The 25,350-nt window shown below is 40.4% G+C and overlaps 2 protein-coding genes across 6 annotated transcripts in view; one reads left to right on the top strand and one right to left on the bottom strand.

The window, feature by feature from the left end:
• MCF2L2 (MCF.2 cell line derived transforming sequence-like 2) overlaps window positions 1–25,350 on the top strand; it is a 170,510-nt gene that overhangs the window by 64,310 nt on the left and 80,850 nt on the right. Inside the window, exon 13 of the mRNA XM_019667780.1 lies at window positions 9,507–9,592. Within this exon, the coding sequence (XP_019523325.1) occupies window positions 9,507–9,592 (86 nt within the window). The remainder of the gene's footprint in view (window positions 1–9,506; window positions 9,593–25,350) is intronic.
• Window positions 12,455–25,350, bottom strand: part of B3GNT5 (UDP-GlcNAc:betaGal beta-1,3-N-acetylglucosaminyltransferase 5) — a 28,326-nt gene continuing 15,430 nt past the window's right edge. For 2 of the 5 annotated variants that reach the window (XM_019668255.1, XM_019668265.1), the window contains 2 exons: window positions 20,279–20,335; window positions 12,455–16,546 (listed from right to left, as the gene is read on the bottom strand). In XM_019668255.1, coding sequence (XP_019523800.1) covers window positions 15,100–16,242 — 1,143 coding nt within the window. In that variant the 5' untranslated portion in view covers window positions 16,243–16,546; window positions 20,279–20,335 and the 3' untranslated portion in view covers window positions 12,455–15,099. Of the gene's footprint in view, window positions 16,547–20,278; window positions 20,336–20,728; window positions 21,125–25,350 lie in introns of those variants that run through there. The other 3 variants (XM_019668245.1, XM_019668234.1, XM_019668272.1) reach the window with 2 other exon arrangements.

Below are 25,350 nucleotides of genomic sequence, written 5' to 3'. Positions count from 1 at the left end.
AGAGAGGTAGGGAAGGGTGGCTGACACTGACTGAGGGCCAGACATTGTGCCAAGTGCTGTAGGGACCTGCTGTCATTGCCAGTCCTCAGTCCCTTGTGAGGAAGATGATGTGTGTCCTTTGTTTTGTCCCTGACGCTGTTGAGACTCTGAGAAGTTAAGTGAGTTTCCCCAAGGAGCATACAACTAGTGAATGGTGGAACTGGAATTTGAAACCAGCAGTTCCCTTAATAGCTGTTTACTTGTCTAACTTAACCCATATACCTGACTCCTTATTTAATCTAGTTAGGTAGATTACATCTCTCATGCTCTAAATTTCCTCTTCTGCAAAATGGGGACAGATAAAGTAACGTCAGAGGGGGCTAATTAAGTGAGAACTATGTGGGAAGCACCTAGCAGGATGCCTGACATCGAGCAGATTCTTAGTCATTTTAGTTTATTTTTAGTTTTTTTTAATTTTAGTTTCCCATTTAGTCCTGTGTTTATAAATAGCATGTTCTGTGTGAAAGATGAAAAGGAGCTGGAGGAAGGTCAGATTCAGGTCTTAAACGGAATAGTTTCTCCTAATCTCAAATATGTACCTTTTCGCCAAATGATAACAGATCAGGGCCAGATTCAGTTCCTTGCTTTCTAACTCCTTTGAATCCCGTAAGCTTCCATTTACCTTTCTGATTCTCAACAAGAGAACTGCATGAACTACAAGTACATTTCACTGTTCACCTTCTGTGATGTTTGAAGTCTAGTCATTCTTAGAGCTCATAAGAGATGTGGACAATCCACAAAATTCTTGGAGTGGCCCCCCCACCAAGCTCATTGAAGAATTTCTAGAATGAAGATTTTTAAGGCTGCTTATGTCCTGCAGCCCTCAGAAGCTTGTTAGTAATGCAGATACTCATGCTGCATCCTCAGAGATCCTGAATCAGGAGGCCCAGGGTCGGACCCAGCAATCTGAATTTTTAGCTTGCACATTTGGTCACAAGAATGCAGGTGGTACAAGGACCATGCTTTGGTCACATTGACCTAGAGGCTATATTCGTAGGCTGTGAGGACTTGGGATAAAGGAGAACTCATTAAAGTGATTATGGATCTCTTAGGCTAATACAGAATCCAAAATTCAGGGGGGGGGGTGAGGGTATAATTATATTAATCTATGAGAACGTATTTTCACTGAGGGAGCTAAAAAGAGAAAATAACAGTAAGAAGTCTGAAGGGGCATAGGCTACTCTGGGAATGGTTTCGGAAAGCTAGAAAGGTAGACCAGAGACAGGCTGCGGAAGGCTTTGGTCGAGGGCTGTTGCCAGGGAGGGTACCTCTATTTTAGAAAGATACCTGGTACTACTAGGAAGAGTAGATTAGATGAAGGCAGGTAGGTGGACCAGCTGCCTGCAGTTATCATGGTCTAGGTGAGAGACTTCAGTGTTGAGAGCCTATTAATGGCAGTGGCCAAAAGGGGATGGGCAGGGCTTATACCCATTACTCCAGATCTTCTCCCTAATGCCTGGACTACACTAGACTGTCAGAGAAAGTCTGATGAATGAAGGAGTTGATCAAGGCAGAGAAGATAAGGGGGAAGACTTAATAAGGAGGGAAGATATTGAAAATACCTTTGACATGGAGCACGTAGGAAGAACAGGAGAAAGTGAGGTTTTGTGAAGGCTGACTTCAGCATTTGCAGCGTTTTATAAGCCTCTAACAGCAACCCACACCCTCTCTGTTAGCTGGGCTAATTCTGCCCCGGAGGCTATAGCCCTCCCTACCCCAGAGAGAGTGAACTGACTGGCTTTGCGGTTATGTGGAAATCGTTTATTGAACTAGATTAGGGACCAAAGATAAGTCTAGTAAAGCACTTTTCAAAGTTGTGATTTTATTTATCAGTTAAGATTTACAGGCATCTAAAAATTAAGTTACATTGACTTTTATGCATTGAGGTTAAAATCACATGAAATCCAACAGCCTGAGAAAATTCAGTGTGTAGGGAACTTCTTCTTAATGTCCTTAGCATACTTACTCCCGCCACATTTTCTAGGCTTGGGACTAGGAGAAAGGTGTCTTGTGAAGTTTCTCACTTTCTGATAATTGACTCAGAACTACAGGCTTGCAAATCATTGTTAAAACAATGTGGCGGTGTTTGCAGTTTTTTAAGAAGCTATTTCCCCCCCTAAACAAAATATTATAAATGGTGTTTAGGATATTAGTCCAATGTATAATAACCAGTAAAAACATTGAACTACTAACATTGCTCGCTGGGAAATTCAACACTCTAGATAAAAGAGGCACTAAAAAATTGTGAAATAGGCAAAGTTTGCATGTGGGACCCACTCCCCTATCTTTCTCTAATTATTTCCCACTTCCACAAAGCCTCAGGACCACTCAGGCCTGTCTCCTCCCCAAAGAGCTTCAGCCACAGAATGTCCTAAAACTGTCCTCCCCCTCCCCCTTGAGAGCCCCTTCCCAATGCAGATGATCTGAACCAGTTAGGAGAAAATCTGAAGGAGCTGGTTCACAGCGAGATGTGAAGGATGAGAGGCCGACAGCTCCTGAACCCTCCAAACACTTGCCATTTTAAGAGGACTGCCCCCTAGCATCCAAAACAGGGCTCGGCAAACTTTTGAGATGGAAGAGCCGCCAGGGGTCAGCAAACTGCGGCTCGGGAGCTGCAGGCCCTAAAGTAAAATAGAAAATGAAAATAAAACTATCATAGTTTCATTTATAAAAATTTTAAAGGATATTATTCACATGATGGTGATTACGTAAAAATATATTTATGGCTCTCAAATAATTTTTAAATTGTCGTGAGGGACAGGATTGGCTCTTCGAGGGGTTGGCAAACTTTTGAGACAGAACATACCCAAAGAGCTGCATGTGGCTCGCTACCCACAGTGTGCCGACCTCTGATCCAAAGGACTCTTTAGGCTATGGCTTCTTCAGGCACTGTCAATCAAGAGTGGGAAAAGATGAGGTGCACTAGAAAGGGCCAGTGAGATAGAGCAAACAGGGCAGACCAGCCAGCTAGGAATCTGTTCCCAGGATAGATTCTCTCAGTGGTTCTTGTTTTTCAAAAGTTCTTCCTATTCTCCACGTCTGACCAAATCTAAAAAAAAAAGAAAAAAAAAAGAAAGAAAAGAAAAAAGAGAGGGTTTCCCCCTTTTCCCCAGGCGTTCCTGGGATAGAGGAGGGAAGCAGAGTCAGCCCTTCCCGAGGCGGTGGTTTTCACTCTGGGATCCTATCCCTAAGGCCACCCAGGACTAAACCAGAGGGTACTGCCCTCTGAAGAGGTCGCCTTTCCTTTCTTTCCCATTATCCACCCCCCCCTACGCCCCATCATTCTGTAATTTCTCAGTGATTCTTACTTGTCATACCTCTTCATTTATCTTCTCGGGTTTTCATATTCAATTTACAATACCAGAAAATGCTTAATCTTAAACACTTCTTGTAATGATCGCTCTTCAAACTTTAAATGGCTCAACCCCTTGTCTGCCTTACCTTTTCTCAGATTGAAGTCTAATAGCTTCTCCTTGTAAGAAATGTGATAATGTAATAATACTTTCACCTTAAATTACCAGATACCATCACTTTAAAAGAGTTGGAACTGAAATTGCTTTCCAAGCGTCCCTAAAATCATAAAATAAAATAATTTAACTTCAGGGGAAACTAATCTGATTCAGTTAAAATGTTGCTGTCTATCCTTTGAGGAAGAAAAAAAATTAGTAATCAATTGAAAATTAGCTATTGATATTGAAAGAATGTAGGACTTTTAAAAAGTTGATTGATACTCTTAAAAAGATATATTCTTCAGAGAAATTGAAATTTTTTTTTTTTTACCAAATTCCTTCAAGCTGGGCACTTAGCCTGTCCTCTCAATTTTGAAACATGTCTCTCTTCAAAATATAGGGGAAACAAAACTTCTAGATTATATGTTTGTTGAGAAAACATAGAAAGTCTTGTGAAAGGAGCTCCCAGAGAACCTTTATGTGGGTTGGTGTCACTTTGAAATGAGAGAGAGGCTGGTTGGAGATGGAGGTCCAGGGGCCCAGAGCAGTTGCCAGTCTGCCTGCTTTCACCTCCAACCTTTATCTTCAGAATGAAATGAACATAAAGGGGAAGGAACTTTTCTACCTGATTGGCCTCTCAGTGGGGTAGGTAGTTCATGGGTTGGTTCCCTTTTAAAATACCAGTTGGCTGAGAAAACACCCCTTTCAGGATACTCTCGGGGTAACTCCAAGTTGGGGTCACTGAAGGCAAACAGGATATGATTTCACAAGGTCCTTGCTGCTCTGCCTTAAAAAAGCATCACTTTATAATTCAATGAAGCTCGTAAGAAACCCCTAACAAAGAAACACAGGAGCAGTTGGTGGGTTGGCTGATGGTCAATTTTCTTGGTCCATTATTTGAATAAAAGGACCAATATTTGAAAAAAGCAAGCATTTATTTGAATATGCTGTCTTCCTCCTAGAGCTTGCAGAAAGCTTCATTTGAATTTTTCCCAAAAGTACTCTGGCTACAATTTAGCTTTCATCTCAAAACCGGAATTAGTAGCACTATGTTGGTATTTTGTATTAGAAGCAGAGTAACGTTTCATAGCCAAATCACACATCTCCCTCATTTTACACAGAAGTAAACGGATGCCCAGGGAGATTAAGTGACTTGGGCAACATCTCCCAGCTAGTGAGAAATACGGGGTCTGTGCTGTACGTGAGCCAGTAGAAATTGCCCAGCAATCACTGAAGGTCAGCGTGCTGCATACTTTACATACATTATATCCATTTTAATCCCCACTAAGCAGATATTAAAGAGCCAACTATAAATGCCATTGAGTCTTTTCTTTGTGTTAAGCATTTTAATACATAATCTCTTATCAACACAACAGCCCTCTGATGTAGATGTAATCAGACTGATTTTATAGATACAGAACTAAAGTGCAGAGAGATCGTCCCAAGGCCACTTTTAAATAAAAAGGAAGCCAGGGGTTCCCACGCAGTTCTGCCTCTCACACCTAAGTTTGTGTTCTTTTCACTCTTCAAGGGGCTTTCAAATTGCAGGTGACAAGGGTGATAGTGAACTCAGTTTGATGGGTTCACCAGCATTTAAAAATAAAGAAATGAGGGCTGGCCGAGTGGCTCAGTTGGTTAAGAGCACGAACTCTGGGCAACAGGGTGGCCGGTTTGATTCCCACGTGGGCCAGTGAGCTGCGCCCAAGCTGAGCTGCCGCTGAGCTGCCAACAGGTGGCAGGATGGCTCAGCTGGTGAGGGCATGTGCTCCTAACAACAAGGTTGCCAGTTCGACTCCCGCATGGGATGGGGGGCTGCGCCCACCCACAACTAAGACTGAACACAGCACCTTGAGCTGAGCGGCTGCGAGCTGCCGATGGGCACCGGATGGCAACTGGACTTGGAGCTGAGCTAGCTGTGCTCTCCACAACTAAGATTGAAGGACAACAACTTGGCTGTTCCCCTTCCCCAATTCAATCTTAAGAAAGAAAGAGAGAGAGAGAGAGAGAGAGAGAGAGAGAGAGAGAGAGAGAGAGAGAGAGAGAGAGAGGAAGGCAAGCAATGGGATAGTATAATTAAAAAAGAGTGTATCTAAGGGCTATGCTATATACGTGAAACTAATATAATGTTGAATGTCAACTGTAATTAAAAAGTAAAAATAGAGTGTCTCATATCAGTTTTATGTATGTGAAAGATGACATGAGTGGAGCCATATTAAATTAGAACCAGAGTAGCCATTTCAGAGGAACTGCCCTACACTTCTTATTTTCTTTATCTTCTGAACTGGACCAAACTGCCAACATTCCAAGAAGTCAGTAAGTACGGGAATATCCTGTTTGTAAGGACTGATGAAATTGGACTTTGCCAATAACAAACCTAATTAATGAAGCACAAATCTAGCCTTATGTCTGGTTACCAAATCTCAAGCCATTCTATGAAATACAAGCCTAACCTTATCTAATAGCAAAAAACTCTTCTTTTATATAATTTACCTCATCTTCCTCCCTTTTCCCATAAAAACCCTAAGCCCCTCTCCTGCAATGGGTGGGGGACACTTTTTGGGCTTCTGGCTGCATCTGTACTTCCTAAATTTCAATTCCTTTGATCCCAATTATTGCCTCCTAGGTTTTTAGGTTGACAGTATGTCTGTTGTGAGTGTGTGTGTGTGTGTGTGTGTGTGTGTGTGTATTTGCCCCAACACTACCAAGCAATTAACTCAATTCTGACACTATCTACCTGAAGATAGCATTAGATCCCACAGGTTAAGAGCTCAGTCCTATAAAACTCTCCCCACCCCCTCAGACACCAGTCACAAGTCCAGGTTGTCATTGGTGCTTCTGACCCATCAGCTGTAGACTAGAGATTCCCAGGACCCCCTCCTTGGATTAGATTAATTTGCTAGAGGAGCTCATAGAACTCAGAGAAACATTTTACTTACAAGAGTACCAGTTTATGATAAAAAGGATATAATTCAGGAATGGCCAGGTGGAAGCGATGCACAGGGCAAGGTATGTAGGAAGGGGAGTGGCATTTCCATGCTGTCTGAGCAAGCCACTTTCCCCCAAGCCACACGTGTTCAGCAACCTGGAAGCTCTCTTTCGGAGTTTTTATGAGTTTCATTATATAAACATGATTGATTACACCATTGGCCACTGGTGATTGAACTCAATCTCCAGCCTCTCTCCCCTTCCTGGGGGGCAGGGGGGAGGCCAGATCTGAAAGTTCCAACCCTCTAATTACATGGTTGGTTCCCCTGGTAACCAGCCCCCATCCTTAGGTCCTTTCCAAAAGTCACATCATTAACATAAACTCACCTGTGGTGGAAAGGGGTTTCATATGAATATGAAGACATCTTTATTGTTCTTATCATTTACAAGACTCCAAGGGTTTTAGGAGCTCTGTGCTAGAAACGGGACAAAGACCAAGTATATGTTTCTTATTATAAATCACAATATGTGTGTGTATCACGATGTAAACATTTTTCTTGTGGGTGTGGTCAGAACTTGAAAGCCACTGCACTAGAACACAACTTATCTAAGCCTTAGTAAAACATTGTTATACATTCTACAGGCATACCTCACTTTATTGTGCTTCACAGATGTTCCATTTTTTACAAATTTAAGGCAAGACCCCCACTCCCACCCCAGCAAAAAGATTATGACTTGCTTTATTTCAATACTTCACTGTGTGGTCTGGCGCTGAACCCATAATATCTCTGAGTTATTCCTCACCGCAGGATTTTATTACAGCAGTCCTCAGATCTGTTGTGGGTCCTTCCCATCACATCTCAGGGGTACCAGTGTTATATTCCATCCACCTTGGTTGGCAGAGGACTCTCCTTCTAACCTGACACCAGTTGTCTGACATGTGGTCACAGGAACATGAGTTGATACAGCCAAGTCCATGCCCAGGCATTTCAGCAAGCCCATGAGGGCATCTCATAGATGACAAAGTCTATAAATTACAGGGATGTCAACACTCAGTGTAAAAGATAACAAAGTCTGTACCTACACCTTGAGTCATTGTTATTTTTCCATCACTAGGTTGTCATGAAATAAGAGACTCTACAACCCACCACATTAGCAATAGATCAGTAGAGTTGGAAAGAGCACAATTCATTTTATATGTAGTAGCAATGAGAAGAGGTTTTGTATATAACAGTGGTTACTCTATATGAAGGCCCTGTATTGTGTGGTAGGGATCCAAAGATAAATAAGGCTGGGGCTCAAAGTTCAGCAGGTGTCTCAGGCACAATAATGCCACAGAGGAGGAACTAGAAAGGGATGCATTGTAACATTAACTAGTAATTAGTTCAACATTATCTAGAAAATGGGAAGAAACAGCTTTGGTAGTGTAGTGAAAATAGCTCGATTGGTTTGAATCCCAAGGATTAGTATTTATTTCTGTATTAACTGAAATGAAAAATATATTCTAGTCTCTGGTCAAATATATGTAATAGAGGAAACTAAAAATTTAGTTTCTTATGGAAATTACATCCTATTTTAAAAGAAAAAAAATATATGAACTTGGAATGTAAGATTTCCTGTGTATTTTAGAGCTGAATTAGCAACTAGTGTCCCAAATACTCCCTTCTGTGTTAGCTTGCCTTCTGGATCTGATGCCAGATTTGGGAAGACATCCATAAAAAACATTGAAGACCCCCAATTTTCTTTCACCCACTGAACATTTTTGAATTGCTGTCTCTGCAGTTAGCATTGTGGGTAATAAAGCTTACCTCGACTGCTTCCTGTTAATCCAGGGAGAGGCCTCCCTCCTCTGCCAACAGACTGAGAAGCATGTCAGTCTCACCTATTTTGCAAGACTTCCCATCTGTTCCATCTCATCCAGTCTGGGGAAAGCTCATCTTTCAGCTTCCACCTCTCATTTACAAGGAATCCTTATGTTTACTCATTCAGCTTTTCCCTAACAATACTTTCTCAAGTCGGTCCTTTCTAAATCTATCTTCCCTCTTGTGAGAATGTAAAATAACTCATTTAAACAGAACCTAGCAGGCAGAACTCAAATGCTGGCTAATTATCTCCTTGTTCATTCTTAGTTAATACTTTTATGATGCTCTCCTTGCGATCAATGTTATACAAATTCACTTCCTTGTTCAAATGATATTTTCTTGAAAGCCAACTGAGTAGGAGCCTTGCCTCTTTTTGAGAATTAAATGCCTCCTACTGTGCTGAGAAAGAGCCACAGCCTTACTGTAGTAGACAGTGCTATGCGGTCCCTGTTCGGGGGAGGATATCAAGGCAGAGGTTCAGTGAACTTGCCCAAGGTCGCAGAGCTGGCAGGTGGTGGTGCAGCCTCCCGACCACCAGCGGGCCTGAGCCTGCCCTGGTTGCACTTCGCGCACTTCCTAAGGACCCAGATGCTTTAGGGGTCAGGGTGATAGAACAGACATGTGATTGCCAGCCTGTGAAATGGACTCCGGGCTTATCTCATCTCTGCCTCTAGCTCTTTCTGGCCTTGGGCAGGTTGCAACTTCTCTAGACCTTGATTTTTTACCCAAAAGAGAGAGAGAGAAAGTATGATATCGGGGGTGGGAGGGCAGCAGATTGGGGGGGGGGGGTTGTTTCTGTGTGAGGGGTGTAAAGGATAACGATTGCATTGTTCTGTATACCTGAAACTAATAATACATTTTTAAAAAGGAGATATTTTGTCAAATGATCTCTTTATCTTATCGTTCAAACTCTGGATCTTTTCTGTGAATCATGGTGGGGGGAGGGGAAGAGAATAATGTTAATGATCCATCATTGAGGAAAAGGGATACCTGCTTTCAGAATGAGTTTTCCATGTTCCTAAAGGAAGCCGGAAGGGCCAACTATAACAGATCCACAGCATGATTGGGGAAAACCCAAGAAAGAAAAGAGATGAAAAACTGGATATCATGCCCATCTAGAGAATTAAAAACAAAAACAATACCGGACCAAAAAAATGGAGGAAAGAAAGATAAAGTTTTAGAGCTCCCCTACAAATAAGATACACTATCTTACCAAAACTTTTTACTTCAGAATGAAGAAATACTTGAAAGCAGTCTTGATGGGGAGAACCCTGAGCGGGAGCAGCTAGACCATCCAGAAAATCTTTCCCCCATCAGGTAAGATTGCAGCTTCCTTTGTAGAAGTCATTTTACCTCCTTCTGGAGTGGTAGGGGGTGGAGGGTAGAGTATCCTATCCTCCATTTTAAATCACATCACTTGTCTTTCCCAGAGAAAATCACACATTTATTCTATCTACTAACCTTCATTTATATACCTGAGAACAAAACTCATGGATCTCATAAAAGTAACAAGAACTGAAAATGACATCCTATAAACCAAGTTTCCAAGGATACTCAATGTTTTTTTAAAAAAATGAATTATCAAGAAAATAAACTACTGTTGATATTAATTGAATTATTGGTTTAAACACATTTAAAGGCAATAGGTTCCTAAAAGACACAATTTATACAAACCTAATGTTATTTTTGCCCCACAGGAAGGTATTTGCAATGCATGTAAATGTTTAGCAGTTTGGTGGCAAAGACCTAAAGCATAAGGGGAAATTCATTTATTAAAAAAATCTTCTCTGTATTTAGACTCTCTAACATTACCTCTGTTCTAGCACTCATCACATTGTTTGACTTATTGTCTTATGAGTTGCTTTTATTCCCAGGGTCTATCATAAAGTTTAGTTTTTAGTAGGTCTCCAAAAGAAAATGCCTGTAGAATGAACAAACATCTTTAGGTACTTACTCCTTGATTAAAGCCACTATTAGTTTAATTAAGACTACTTTATATTCTTTCACTTTAAGGTGTACTCAAGGAAACATAGGGGCTCTTACTGACTGAAATGTATCTTTGAGTTATAGGAAATGATCCAATTCAGCGATATTTGAAAATATGTTTAGTTAGGTTGTCTCTGAAAAAGTGCTTGGCAATGTGTTCTGTTGTTTTCCTCGAGTGACTGTGTATCTTTTAGGACTTTTCTATTACTACAATCCATACCTACTTTTTTTTTTTTTTTAAGCTGAGCCCTCCTGCCACCTGTTGGCAGCTCAGTGGCTGCTCAGCTCAGGCCAGGAATCGAACTGCTGTTTCTCAGAGCTCAAACTCTTGAGCGAGCTCTTAACCAACTGAGCCACTCGGCCGAATCCATACCTACTTTTATAATTGTAATTTTACTTTGAGAATTATGTCTTTTTAAAAAGTCTTAGTTAAGTGGGTTCTTTAAGTTAGTTGATGGGTTATTGTATTAATTTACAGACCATTAAAATCATACTTCTAATGAGAAAATATAAAGTTAAAGTTACAGCATTTAATGAAACAAAAATATCTTTTATGACTCTTGCAAAATAAGTTTGAGAAAAGGCAAAATTAGCTAATGGGTTAAGCAGGGATAGGAGAATCTATAAGATGACTGTTTTCATTTTACCACTAGCTTTGAATACCTTAAAATCACTAATCTTTGCTGTAACAGTTTAATTTATATTTCCTTATTCACTTTTGATTTTATAGATTTGAGGTTTTGTGCAAAACTAATACAAATTTGTCGGGGCTCGAGTTGATAGATACAATATGCTTGGCATACAGTAAGCATTCAGACTTTGTCAAATAATTATAAACTTTTAAGTAGTTTAGGTAAAATGTTATATCAGACAGTGTCCTTTAGGGCTCTGAATAATTAACCTCTTTTCATATTTGGATGGCTTGCCAGAATAACATTATTATATTTGAAGTAATGATTTTTAAGCACTATGTGAGAGTACTGTGCACAGTCCCTACCTTCAGAACTTATATTTTAGTTAGGAAAAACCACATGAAACAATTCGTAGGTAGCACAATAATATAGGTGATTAAGTATATTTTGGAGGGTGGGCAGGAGATGCTTAATGGAAGAGCAGTTAGGGTTGTATTTCCACAATTTCACCAGGTACTGGAGAAATGGTGTTCCTGCAAGGGAAACAAACTAACACAGGTATGGTCATGAATGAGATTTGTGTTGGATAACAGTGGCAGTAGGAAAAATAAAGCTACAGGGAATGAGGAAGGAAAGGAAGATTACAAAAGGCCTTGAAAAGCAAGTAGGAAAGATTAGATTTGATGCTGGAGGCAGTCAGGAGCCTTTGAGGTCTGGAGCAAAGGATTATCGTAAAGCAAGCTGTGATTGAGGCTTGTCTCAATGCACCATGCAGTGACTATAGGGAAACAGAGTCAGGGAGACACCTGACATTTCTTTCCTTACTCCAGCAGCTTAAATAGCCCCACATATCAAAAGTTCTCTGTTCTGATTTTCTTTGCAGCTATGGTGTTCAACTCAAGTCCCAGAATAGGTCAGGTTAACGAATTCTTCCACTTGTTCATCATTTCAGTCCCAACCACAGATACCCCAACTATGCCCTGCAAATAAAATGTTCTACTACAACCAAATTACTGAGCTGCTTCCAAGTTTTAAATGATATATATTGATTGAATGACACCATCTACCATTCTAAGAAGTAAGCAGGAATCTGGTGAAGAGCAGATGGGAACATACTATGTAGAAATCCTTGTATACTAGCACCAAACACTCCAAAGTGAGCCTAAGAACATTCCTGACATTAAGAGACAGCTAAGTTTGAATCTATTTTCAGACAGCTAATGATACCAAGTAAAAGGACACTATGACCTTTTCAAATGGTGTCTTAAGGCACTATGGCTCCAGGTTCTTATTTCATCCCTTCCCGAACCATCCATTAGGAGAACTCCCTTACTTAGACGTTCCGGCCTAAGTCATTTAACAAACAAAAGAGGCATTTTAGGTGGCTCGTAATGCAGAGAACACATCTTCTATACTGGGCAAAGGAGCAAGTCACAACAGCAATACTCGTAGGATTAAGACTGTGTATTGCAGGCCTCTCTGACATTAAACAGAACAAGTGGATTATATAAACAAATGATGTTCACACAGGCGTTTAAAAACCCTCGTGAAAATACACATCTGCCAACAAGTTTCATGTTGTTTATTGGAAAACACAGATTTATTTTTTTAAAAACCACTAATTATTTTGCCATATAAGAGCAAAATTCAAATAATATAAATACTTAACATTTTGGTATAAAATTAATAATATGGAAAAAAAGATGCAAACCAACCAAGAGGTAAAAAGGTTTTAGCAATAACACTGAGTACAACCGTCTTCTACTCAAGTGACCATCCAGGCTGATAGTTTATTTTCCCCTTGTTTTCAATTCTTAAGACAGTCCTACATTGGAGCACCAAAAAGGTTTTTTCCTTCCTTTTTAAAAGGTTGAAATCCTTTTACTGTATTTACAAATATTCTTCCCAGTACTTTAAGTCTGATGAAGGAAGCATCTAGCAATTTCCTTATTTAAAAAGGAAGTGCCTTCATCTTTCCTTTAAATTTAAATCTGACCATTCTATTCTAAGTAAAAATAAAAAGACGAACACAGTTGAGGGGAGCACTTTCGCAAATAAATAATTTTCATAAAAGTATTGCTGTAAACAAGATCATTTTGATGGCCAGAGTGACACTGATGTTTTCAACTAATAGTGAATTTAAACAGTTACAAGTATAGACACACAGGGTAGGTATGGCCAGAAGGCAAACGGCTATTAAAGAATCAACTAATAAAAATTAATTATGAATCTACTTTGTCAAAATGTGATTTTGTTCTCTAGTTTTTTTAATTGGTCAGAAAATTTAGATTGTAATGATCTAAAAACCCGGAACTTACTCTGAAAGTAATTATAAACTAGAATGGTTGACACTAGTTTTGACATTAGTTAAAAAATTCTAAATTATCTGAGCAATCAATGTAAACAAGCCTCAATTTCCAAAATAGAAAAAAATAACAAAACATTTCTGTAAACATTAAAAAGCTACCTGCAAAAAAATTATATGTCATCATCCAGTAGTGTTGACTAAGGATTCTTTTTGAGCTCTGTTTTGTTTTGCATGTTTGAAACATCATCTAATTAAATAAAACATCTTAGTTTTTCCTAATAGGTGCCTCTGCAGACAAAGGTTCTGTAATCAGTTCAACTGCTTTTGTTGAAGTCATTATTTTGGCCTTTATATATCCCTGTAATAGACATCACCTAGTACTTCCTATCTTGAGGAGAGGTTGTTTGCATTTTAGCCACATTTCTATCCTGCTTTGTAAAATAAATGTAACTTACGCTATTAGATCCTAGCCACCTCTTTGATTACAAGGAACACGTGGCTTTACAAATGCTTTATATCTCATTCTGGCAACTTTTCTGTCTTTCATTCTGCCTTCATATTTGAAATATTTAAAAGTTGACAATACCTCTGATAGTTATTTTGATTAAAGAATACATTTTTAAAGATACTATAGCTTTGATGTGATGGTTAATACTCTCAATTTTAAAACTGAACTTGGAACAAAGTACTATGGTTTATGAGACCTTATTGGGGAGGGGTGGGTTAATTTTAGTAATCATTACAATAATTTAGACACTAAGAATTTTATTTTATCAATTATGGAGAAAAGGTGCTTTTAATATTCTATCTTTCCTTTTGAAGTCTTCTCCATAATTACATCCCTCTATGCAAACTACAATCAAATAACTACCTTAAAAACAGACTGATATTGATATTTAAAAACCAGTTGAAAAATTCATTGAATTAAAATAAGCTTATTTGAACAAACAATGATTTCTCCCTACAGAACGACCCTACGAGTAACAAACTGCCCAAGTTTTGTCATTTTCTAATAATCAAAAAACAAACAAAAAACCATATAAAGTACCAATTAGGGCAGAGCTAATGATTTCTCAAATTTTACATTAAACTTTGAAAAAAAAGATAAATATGTTTTAAATGACCTCAACACTATCTTGGTAAAATAACTATATGGTTGCGGCAATAAATGATTTGGCTGTTTATAAAGAAATTGTGTACAGTAAATCCGCACTTAACATTGTTGTTAGCTTGTTGGAACTGTGTGAAATAATGTATAATGAAACAATATTATAATAGGCTAATTGACATAAACAAAAGTTAAGTTCCTATGCATTTTATCAACATTGTAACAAAATGATGCTTAACAAAATCAGGTTATTTGAGGACTTGCTGTACATTTCCCTAAATCTCCTCTAAAGAACATGGACTTTTATCAGATTCATATTTTTTCTATGCCAACCTTCCCTTACCCCCAGAATTTCCATCAAGTGCTCTTTAATAAAAATTTAACTTGTATACCTAATCTAACAATATATTCATTTCTTTGAAATGCTGTACTCTATCTACAGCCACTTGGTATTTCCCAAAAGCAGTTATTCTAATACCAAGGCTCCTTAATAACGTCTCTATACCTCAAACATACATGTGGCATTGAGAATTTGAATTTCCCTTTAGCTTGGTTTTCATAAACCTTTTCTAAGTACAAATTCCTTGAAATGGGTTTAGGCAATGAAGTAGATATTGAATAAATAGCTTCTAGAATCAAAGAAACATTCTGAGAGAATAGGCTTTCAAAATATTTCTTTGTTTTTCATAGTCATTTCACTTAGGGTGTAGACAAACATTTAAAGGGTTTTTGTTTTTTTTAATCCAGGTTTGGCTCAGTGACAGTAAGAACATATAATATTCAAGTACTATTAGACAAAGGCAGCCCTACAAGGATACGTGTCCACATAGGTCAATTTGCAAAGGAGAACTATTTTAATTATCCTACAATACATTTGGCCAAAAAAACCTTTTGAAATTGTCTTTACTTTAGGGTCTGTGGCATCCTCCCATAGGTCCTGAAGGTCTTGTACATGTCCATGAGATGTCATCATTTTATCATAAATGCAGGGGTGATAAGGAGTTTTACCTTCCCCAGAGAAAAACACGTGGTATTGTGGTACTATCCCCATTTTATTGGCACAGAGGCCCATGAACACATCGTCTATGTAAAGACTAGAGTTAAGTGTCTGTGAGGCCTCGTAGACTTTGGCAGCTACATCGCTGGAGATCACATATGCAGCTCCAGCAGTATAGTCAGGGTAAGCTGGCCACTGGTACATTTCATAGGAGACATAGTATTTGCTGCGTTTGTCTCTGACAGGTGGGGCACCACGATGAACACGACCAATCCAAAAGTCTTGAACACCAATTTGTTCTAAACTTTGAAGGTATCCAATAAGGTTTGGCATGTGAATAAATATGTCATCATCTGCAGTCATAAGGAATTTGGCATGTGGACAAAAGGTATTTGCCCAACTGAACTGCAGAAGTAATTTAAGAGTAAGATTATAGAAAGAATCAGCAAAGTCTTGCTGAATTATATCATTGTACATTTGGTCTTCCCAAACCAGTTCCCTTTGCAGTTCTTCTTTCCTCAGTGGATTAGAGGGTGTTCCTAAGGCAAACAGAGTTTTGATGTTGGCATTAAGTTGAGACCACACATACTCCTCATTGCCCCATGTTCTCCTAATTGCAGACCGTCGATGGTAGTTTTCGGGAGCCGTCTTTATAAACAGTAAGAGGAGGACGTGCTGGGCTTGACATTTCTCCTCGTGGTTAATCAAGTATTGGTAGCGAGGGGCTCCATGCTTGCTGCGCTTCACAGACAGGCTCTCATTCACAAAGTCGTAGCTATTTATGAAGTATCTGTAAGAGTAGGACTTCATATAGCTCACAATGTGATTATCAAATGGTTCCAAAAAAAACATGAGGCTTAGAATAAAGCAAGTAGCAAATAACTGAACAAACTGACGTTTTTTTATTCTGCCACTCACGAACATTCTGATGTGCATTGTTTTTTTATTGAGGATCAGTGTGAAAAGGGCATTTGCTTCTTTGAGACCATAGAACTTGGTCTTCTGTAGAACAGATGTCCATCTTAACGTAGGTTGGTCATTAAAAATGTGCAAGGAGCTTCCTACTTCACAAAATATTTTCCTTTAATACCATTTGTATGAAGATCACAAAGAACGGAAGACGCTGTAGAATGTGGACACTGGCACATCACAATGTTTCCACACGGGCATCCTTCATTAAGGTCGGTGACTGGCCTCAGGCAGCTATCCCATGTACTTCCTTTTGAAAGTTAAGTGTGACCTAATAAAGTGAGGACGAGAGAAGATGACAAATGCATGGGTTAATGAGTTACCAAAAAAAGCAAACTACTCTTAGTTCCTGAAAAAGTACATGTAACCAGACTGATCTGGACAAGAGGTGATGAGGAAGCGAGTACTTAGTAGAGGCACAGAGCTGTTTCCTTTAGGAGAGTAGAGGGAACGGGAAAGAAACATTGTCCATTGTCTTCATAGTCAGAAAACAGACCTTTTTCTCTTCTCAACCTTAAAAAAACCAAACCGAAAAAGTCCTCTAAAATGGCTATCATATACTTAAAATTCAAATCTCTCAAATGGATATATCCATGAATATATTATTTTGAAATATAGCCAGCATGAAAGGAGCTATATATTGGGTTGTCAGAAAAGTCATGACATATTTTTCCTGTTTTTCGTTGCAAAAATGCATCATGACTTTTCCGACAACCCAATAAATAGTTCAAGGTGAAATAGATGAATGATGAAAAGAAACTTCCTAATAGTATAAAAACAAAACAAAACACTAAAGCTTACCCCAGGCAAACCAGGAATTAGAGTAAGACTTTTTTTTTCTAATCAAGGGGTTGAGAAACGTTTCTCAAAAGCATAGTCCAAATTCTCTCTAATCAAAGTGACTTTGTGAGACCCAAATCTATACAATCACGTTCTTTTTGTACTTTTTCATTTGGAAACTCAACAGGCACCTCAAATTTAACATGTTCAAACCTGTGAAGCTGTAAGATTATAACCAAAAGACACCGTGCTTGTAGACTGGCAATTTGAACACCATGCGGGCTTAGTCACCTACTGTTTATTGTACTGTATCATTCATCTAACCCATAAATCTGAAACACTGGAATAACACCGTTTAACTCAAAGTCTTTGTGCAAATTAAATGGGCATATACATAGATATATAGATAGAAGTAGATAATTACTGACACACGGGGGTACGCAACTGCCATTTCTAACCCATTCTACGGTTTTCTCCCCTAAAACCTGCTGTTTCCTTTTTTTCCTTATTTACGTCTGCCTGCACTTTATGCATCCATGTCAGAAATCTGAAAGTAGTCTTCCTTTTCCTCCATTTTATATCCAGTTATTTAATCCTGGGAATTGCTTCTTTGAAATCTCTCTTCACCCCTTCATGTCATCATCACCTCTCGGGTCAGGGCAGCAGACTAAATGATCCCTGGCCTACCCCTCTAACTCTCCAATCAAAGCGACCTTTCTAAAACTCAGACTTAACTATGAGACTACCTAAGTTCTTTAAACCTCTTCAGACGCTTTCCAAGCATGGACAATACCAAATTGTTGGCTGCAAGCTAAACCACACTGACTGTTCCATACACGCCAGCTTTTGTACCAGCAGTCCTGTGGCCTGGCAAGCCCCCTTGCTAATAAGAAGTGTACTAACCCTGACTGAGTTCTACATCCGTCTCTGGGAAGGCTGAATTGGGGCCACCACCCCGCTACCAATGATGTTTCTGATCTGTATTAGACATCACCTTCTCACACCTATCTTCCTGTACTGAGACTTTTTATTTAATTGCCGCCCCTAATTACACTAATGTGAACTCCTTGATGAAAGGCACGATGTTGTAGAGAGCCTACCCTCAGCATCCAGGTTAGCGCCTGACACCTAGTAGGCATCCTCTGAATGTTGGTGCAAAGCATCATGCTGGGGCCGCCTTTCACTCAAACAGCCGGTCATCTTAGAAAGAACTGGGGGTCAGGGTGCCCAGCCAGTCACATGTCCTCCCTTTTCTTCCACCACTAGGAGACTAGATAGCACCTTCCTCCCTCAAGGATTCTGTCCCTAGTGCCTACCACAAGTAAAACACATCCTTTTGCCTGGAGAAGTAGGCTCTCCTCTCAGGGTTAACACATCAGTATCCTGGGCTTTCAACAGATTGACAGGAAAAGGACAATGCAAGCTGTACATGGTCTGGGTTGGCTGCATAGCCAAGCCCACATCACAAGCCCCAGGGCAAAGGCTCTGCTTCTGTGCCCAAAGACCCAATCCTCACGTCCCCCACCCTTTGCACCTGATATGAAACCACTGCACACACTGAGAACATCCTGTAGTATCCTCCTAACCTTGGCTGTGGGGCTTTCTTCCCTACTTCAGGTCTTTTGCATCCAACCATACCAGGTCTGACAATGAAGTTCGCAAACTTGTTGCTGATGTTGCTAACCTTTTTTGATATCAAAGGGATTATTCATTATGAATTTGTACCAACTGAACAAACAGTTAACCAAGTTTACTATTTGAAAGTGTTGAAAGGCTGCATGAAAAAGTTAGACGACCTGAACTTTTCCCCTACAATTCATGGCTCTTGCATCACGACAATGCACCAGCTCACAGGGAACTGTCTGTGGGGGAGTTTTTTAGCCAGTAAACAAATAACTGTATTGGAACACCCTCCCTACTCACCTGATCTGGCCCCCAATGACTTCTTTCTTTACCCGAAGATAAAGGAAATATTGAAAGGAAGACATTTTGATGAAATTCAGGACATTAAGGATAATATGACGACAGCTCTGATGGCAATTCCAGAAAAAGAGTTCCAAAATTGCTTTGAAGGGTGGAATAGGCGCTGGCGTCGGTGCATAACTTGCCAAGGGGAGTACTTCAAAGGTGACCATAGTGATGTTGAACAATGAGGTATGTAGCACTTTTTCTAGGATGAGTTCGTGAACTTAATTGTCAGACCTTGTATTTCCCATCCCCCCATGATTACGCCACATTAGGGCAATAACTGCAAAGGCCAGGCATATAAAAAGTCCAAGGAGGACCAGAGCTCAGAGCCAAGCCCCACTGAAACTTTGCACAGGGACTATCTTATCCCCTACAGCATAGGTTTTAAAACACCTAGCTCCAGTTAGGAAGTCACTACCAGTGTTAAAAAAGAAAACAAAAGAAGAGAATAGAGACTGGCAGAATGTACTGAAAGTAGTACCTTCAGGGTTATAATATAAAATCATCAAAAAGGTGAGAAATACTTCTGTTAGGGAGAGACCAATTATCAGTCAATTCCCCCCATCGTTTTGGCTGGTCATGGACCAGATGCTCTCAGTAGGGTAAGAAAGACAGCAGCAAACATCAGTTTCTGATGCTGGCATCTGCCTAAACTTTGCAAAACCACTTTCATTGGTTGGGGGAGGGGGAGCACTTCCTCTCAGCCCTAATGGTGCTCTTTCGAGAACGGCCCACCTCTGAAGGCGAAAGCCTCTTCTGCCTACTGCATCAGACATTGAAGGAAATGGAGGCTTAACAGCAACAGAGAACTCTTATTGGCAGATGTGAAGACAGCGTGAGTGTTCTGAGAATTTTAAGAAAATTCTCAATTGAAACTAACCTTTAGTTTCTATTCCAACAGACTTTGGGAAGGAAGCAAAGAGGAGAGTAACCTTTGGAGCCACAGGCAAAGCTAGCTTCCCATTTCTGAGCAGCTGTGCTCAGCATGTGCCAGTGCCAGCCCGCTTGGCATGAATGCATAGTCATTTAACAAGCCTGAGCTTCTTGCTGGATAATCAGCCCACAAGTATACCTCCTCAGCTCCCACATGCGCCCTTGACTCACAGAGGCTCTTGTATCTCTCCAATGAATGGGGTCCATTACTCATTCGGTTGGTGTGTTGCTGCTGCTAAGATTGCTACTACAACTTAGCAGCCGGCCCATAACATTCATTTTATCCCCCCACACCATAAGGTAAATATAGGAAAATATTTACCTATTTTCCTGTATTTCTTCAACTGTTCCCAACGGATCTCGAAGAGTCAAAAGTTTTCTGAAAATGACCAAGAACCTATCATGAAGCCAACAACCTACACTGCTTAGGGTTCAGTACAGACTGTAAAGCTCTGAAACAAGATTTTTCCACCCACAGTAGCTTGAATTATTTACCCACAGTTTATATAAATCATAACAAAACTCCACAGGGAGTAATGATCTGATGAGGGGACGATTTAGGAAAGGTACACTACTCTTTTTTAGCACCCAGCTTTTATAACAAAATAACACCTGAACTCCCCAAATTGAACATAGCTGTGAGAGGCAGCCTATCCCAGCCAAAAGCAAAAGCTCCTCCTCCTAGATCTAAGTTCATTAATTACAGCTAAACAACGTTGTCACTAACTCTGGCTTTGCAACTGGAGACCATGCACATGAAATGGACACCCACTCTTCTGGTTGTCACAGTCTTACAGCTTCTCCAAAGCACATCTTCTATCTTCAGTATTTAAAGTGCAGGGGAGGGGACTGGGCAGAAGCCCACAGGCCTGCCCCAACTGGAGAAAGAAAATGCTGGGCCTTCCAGGGAACAAAGCAATCCTAACAATGCACGCAGAGCTCAGCAACCGTCCACAACAGAATGCAGTGGGTGCAGCTTCTTTTGTGTGCCCACAGCTCGGTCCAGTGACCAATCAACAAGCTGGAAACTCCAGGGCTACCCCTGTTGGGGGCCAGGCACCAAACCTCAGGCACCCCTCGCTGCACTCTGATTTGGTGACTTCATCTGCAAATTAGGGCAAATATCAATGTATTGTTAATGAGGGGATATAAAATTACAGATGACTCAGAGGCTGCTGAAAATAGGAAACAGAAAAAACTGTAGGAGAGAACAGGACAAAAAACTACTTAAAAGAAAATGTGCAAATATTTGGACTATAACTTGGGGTTGTTTCTACTTGAATTGAGAAGAAGGAACAGATATCCTTTGTATTCTCTTTCCTAATAGATAGAAGTCGTCAGAAGAATACGTAGAAGTAGGAGCATCAGAAAAGAAGGTGGCAGACCTCACCCCAAATACTCCTCAGATTGGGAATGTGCTCCTCACTCAACAATATTTCTTCCCAAGGGAGCTCTTTACACTTTCGTGGAAAAAATGAGTTGTAGCCTCTAGTACACCTAGAGGCTACACGTTTACTGAAACGGCCCTGATTTTTTTCTACTTCACCCATGCTGTCAACTCATCTCTTTGCTGAGTCTACTTTTGTGCTCCTAAAATATGCAAAACCCGCTATAAATTTTGAAGTGTCAAGCAAGATGGTGAGGTCTGCACTTCAAGTCCAAGTTAAACAACCTCAGTGTCCAGTGTTTCAATCAATCCTACAAGCATGTGAGTATTTGCTGTGGAAATACTTGTGCTGGCATGGTGGGAGTCATGAAGTGGTGTTTTCTAGTCTCCAATGTGAAAGTCCCCCTACAATCCAGCTGAGACAAGACACGTGGTGCCCACGTGAAAGCACAGTTCCCATGGACGCCAGTCGGCACGTCACAGTAAGGTACAGATGGTGTGTCAGTGCTAGTTTGGGCAATGCCAGCTGCAGGCACACTGACCCTAGGAGTAGACATCAGTGACAGAGGATCAGGGGGACCCGAGGATGAGTAGGATTTGGGTGGTTGCAGGAAGAGAAACCACTTGTTTCAGGCAAGCAAGGAAAGAATGGCAACGTGGCCAATATTAGAGAAACAGGCCTGAATTAGAAAGCAGTGAGGTTGGAGCTTACAGAGAACCTTGAAAATAAGGCTGAGGAGCCGGGGAGTGCCAAGGGCAGCAGGAAGTCACAGAAGTTTGTGTTTTTGTTTTTAATGATAACTCCCTTGTCAGTACGTATTGAGCTTTCTGCAAAAGGGATTAATCTGGCAGTGGCATGCGGGGTGGATGCAAGGTGTCTGCAGATGAGGACACGGGTTCTGTCAGGGCCTCATGTTGAAGCAGGATAAGGTGAGGAGGGCCCAGCCTGGGTGGTGGAAGTGGGGAGGAAAGGAAGAGATAAAGACCGTTTCAAGGAAAACAAAAACTGGTTTCCTGAGTTACGGTGAGGGGAGAGCATGTTTGGTTTTAGATCTGCATTGAGTGTGAGGTGTTGGAGACACAACAGGTAAAGTCCAGCAGGTAATGAGACTGGAGGGAGACAGGACCGAAGACAGAGGGCACTGAGCGTGAAGAAGATGGCTGCTATGAATTTGAGCTTTCCGGGGAGAGGTGAGCAGAGAGGCCTGGAGGAAACTAGACTCCAGGAAGGAGAATAGGGAGAAGTCAGAGAGAAAAGGAACTATTTTAAAAGGCGAGTTCATCAGGAAATGAAGATGGGGTAACACCTGGGTAGAGAGAGAGTCAGGAGGCAGGACAGGCAAGGCCGTGTCACTGAGCTCTGGGTGGGAAGACAGATGTAGGACCCGTAGTGACAGCTGTGCTGGGAGCACAGGAGGCTCTGAGCATGGACCAGCCCCATTTGGGAGCTGGGTGGAGGCTGGGGAAGGCATCTTCCAGGGGGAGAAGCAATAGTGAATCTGAGACCTGGGGCTGAGTGCTGTTAACTAAAGCCAGTGGGTTTGAAATTAAAAATGCACACATTTTTCTGTCCATCCATTTTTTTCTTGTCCCCTGTTTCTGGCCATTTTTGTAATACATTAACAACATCTAATCTTAGGGACACTATACTTCTACATCTTATTTAGTAGACACACAACACTCAGGAGTTTAATGAACCCTTATTTTATGATGTATATACCATTGTGTTCATATTACCTCCTCCTCTCCCCCCACACAGGACAACTTATCAGCAAGAAAGTCCTTTATTTGGCTTCACTTAGAAGTGCATTTCCTCTGAAATTCTGAATTCTACACACACTCTCTGGGACTCACCCTTCAACCACAACCTCTAAACATTCATCTAGAATCCTCTGCCCACCTGCCTGCCCCGAAGCCCCCCACCCCACTCAGCAAGCTCCACTCAGTAAGACTTTCCTTCTTACCCACCTCCCTGTCTCAGGTGAGAAATCACCTGGCACCTTTGCCCTCCTCTCCCTGGTTCCTGTCTTTCCATCCCAGCAACCCCAGTCCTCGGGTCACCCTGCCTTCTCTGCTCCTGTACCTGAGGGCCTGCTGGAGAAGCGTAACCGTAATGCACCAGGCTGGCTGTAACGCATCACTGCAGACGGCCATATCTCGCCTTGGCAGGCGCTCTGTGCTATGTGACCGTCCTTTACTTGTTTGGGGCCTTCTTTCTCTCCTACTCTCCTCACCAGCCATGCTGTCTTCCCCGCCTCTCCCAAGGCCTATCTTCCTCACTCTTAGCTGACTTTCACCTCCTGCCTCATAGAGTAAGGAGCAGACACCACACACATTGTTGGTTTCTCATCCCCATGTGTGTCTCGTCTTTGCGATGTCCCAGGCTCACCCGCCCTCTCCATGCCCTTCTAGAAAGCACTCTGACAGTCAGGGGCAAGACTGGGGAGAGAGAGGCAAGGGAGGCACTCATTGGAGGCACAAAATTTAAGGGGACATCAAAAAGCACAGTAATCAAAAATCAATTGTATTTTAATGCAGAGCACTTTTAAAACTCAAAACTATCCAAAGAAATCCATGATGAACAAAATATTAGAATTTAAATAGAGACAGGATCCAACCCTGCATTTACTCATCCTTGCCTTATCACCTACCCCTAATCCTTTCCGCTGACTATAGCCCACTAGTGCTAAAGGTTTCAAACTGGAAAGTAATTTTGATTCTGCATGCATCTATACATATGGAAACAAGGTTTCAACATTTACACTCACTATAGCCAATACTATTTTCAATGTTTTTAAAAAAAAAATTCTGATGGCAACTCACTAAATGGATACAATGAACCACTAACGAATGGAGACCAGCAATTTGAAGAAACCACTAGTAGAGGAATCCAAAGTTCTCTCCTGTAAAATGATCATCTCACCTTCTGATCATTGCCAAAACAAAACAAACCTCAAAGTTCCATATAAGTAGGTAATGTAGTCCAAAGGGAAGATTAGAGGATAGCGTTAGGAGATATAATATGATTATGAGAAAAAAAACCTCAGTCATTTAATTATTCCGTTGTGATTCCAGGTTCCTCCTTATTAAGGAAACAAAGTATTATAATGAAACTTGGCCCTCTGAATATCCCTATATCATCTCTTTAGAAATACTCTCAAATTTTAGGTCCCTTAGTTTAGTCTGAATAGTTTCATATGAATTTGGAAATAGGACTTGTGTTCTCATTAAAAAGAAAAACAATCTACTATTCAAAATACCCGATGTTAAAGATGAAATTGGCAGGTTTAAAAGTTGTTAATATAAACTGATGAAGATCCTCTAAGAAGCCAAAGTAAAAAATCAAGTTTACTACTTCGTACCTTTTACTTTTAATGTCCTGTGTAGGATAATTTTTGGCTCTTGTCCATGGATGGCAAAAGAAAGAAAGAAAATTACCTGTAAATTCTTTATGCTACATTAATCTCTATAGTCTAAGATTTTTTTTTCCTAGCTTGTTCTGATAATCTATTATTCCCTGTTAAACAAATGTGCCCCTGCTAAGTAGAGACCTGGAGCCAAATGGGCATATTAAAAGAAACCATGAATCATCCAGAATTTGTTATAATAGAAAGCTTGTAGTTGCAACTTGGTAGATTTTTCTCAGTAAATCCATTGTACCAACTGGTGCTGAGAAGCATAAATGGTTACTGTTAAGTCATTGCTTATCCTATCCACCTGAGAAGAAAGGGAACAACCTGAAGTTGAGTTTATAATCCACATTTTTTTAAGTTTGAAAAATTAAGTATTCTCTTAGTCTTTATATCATTTATTAATTCAAATTTGAGGGGTTTAATTTGTATGATTCTTCTACAAAAGACAAAATTCTACTCAATAACTGTCTTTGGGTGTTTTGTGGCTATGACTTGAGCTATGACATTTTAGCTTCTGCCATCATTAGGGGTCATTTGGAGTTATCTCTCCACAAGGAATAAGTTAGTTCTTCACTCAGTGTTAGTCCAAAGACT

The sequence above is a fragment of the Hipposideros armiger genome, unplaced genomic scaffold, assembly GCF_001890085.2.
Source record: "Hipposideros armiger isolate ML-2016 unplaced genomic scaffold, ASM189008v1 scaffold_14, whole genome shotgun sequence".
NCBI lineage: Eukaryota > Metazoa > Chordata > Mammalia > Chiroptera > Hipposideridae > Hipposideros > Hipposideros armiger.
Note: the sequence above shows the minus strand (reverse complement) of the source record. Positions and strands in the feature narration are given on the sequence as shown.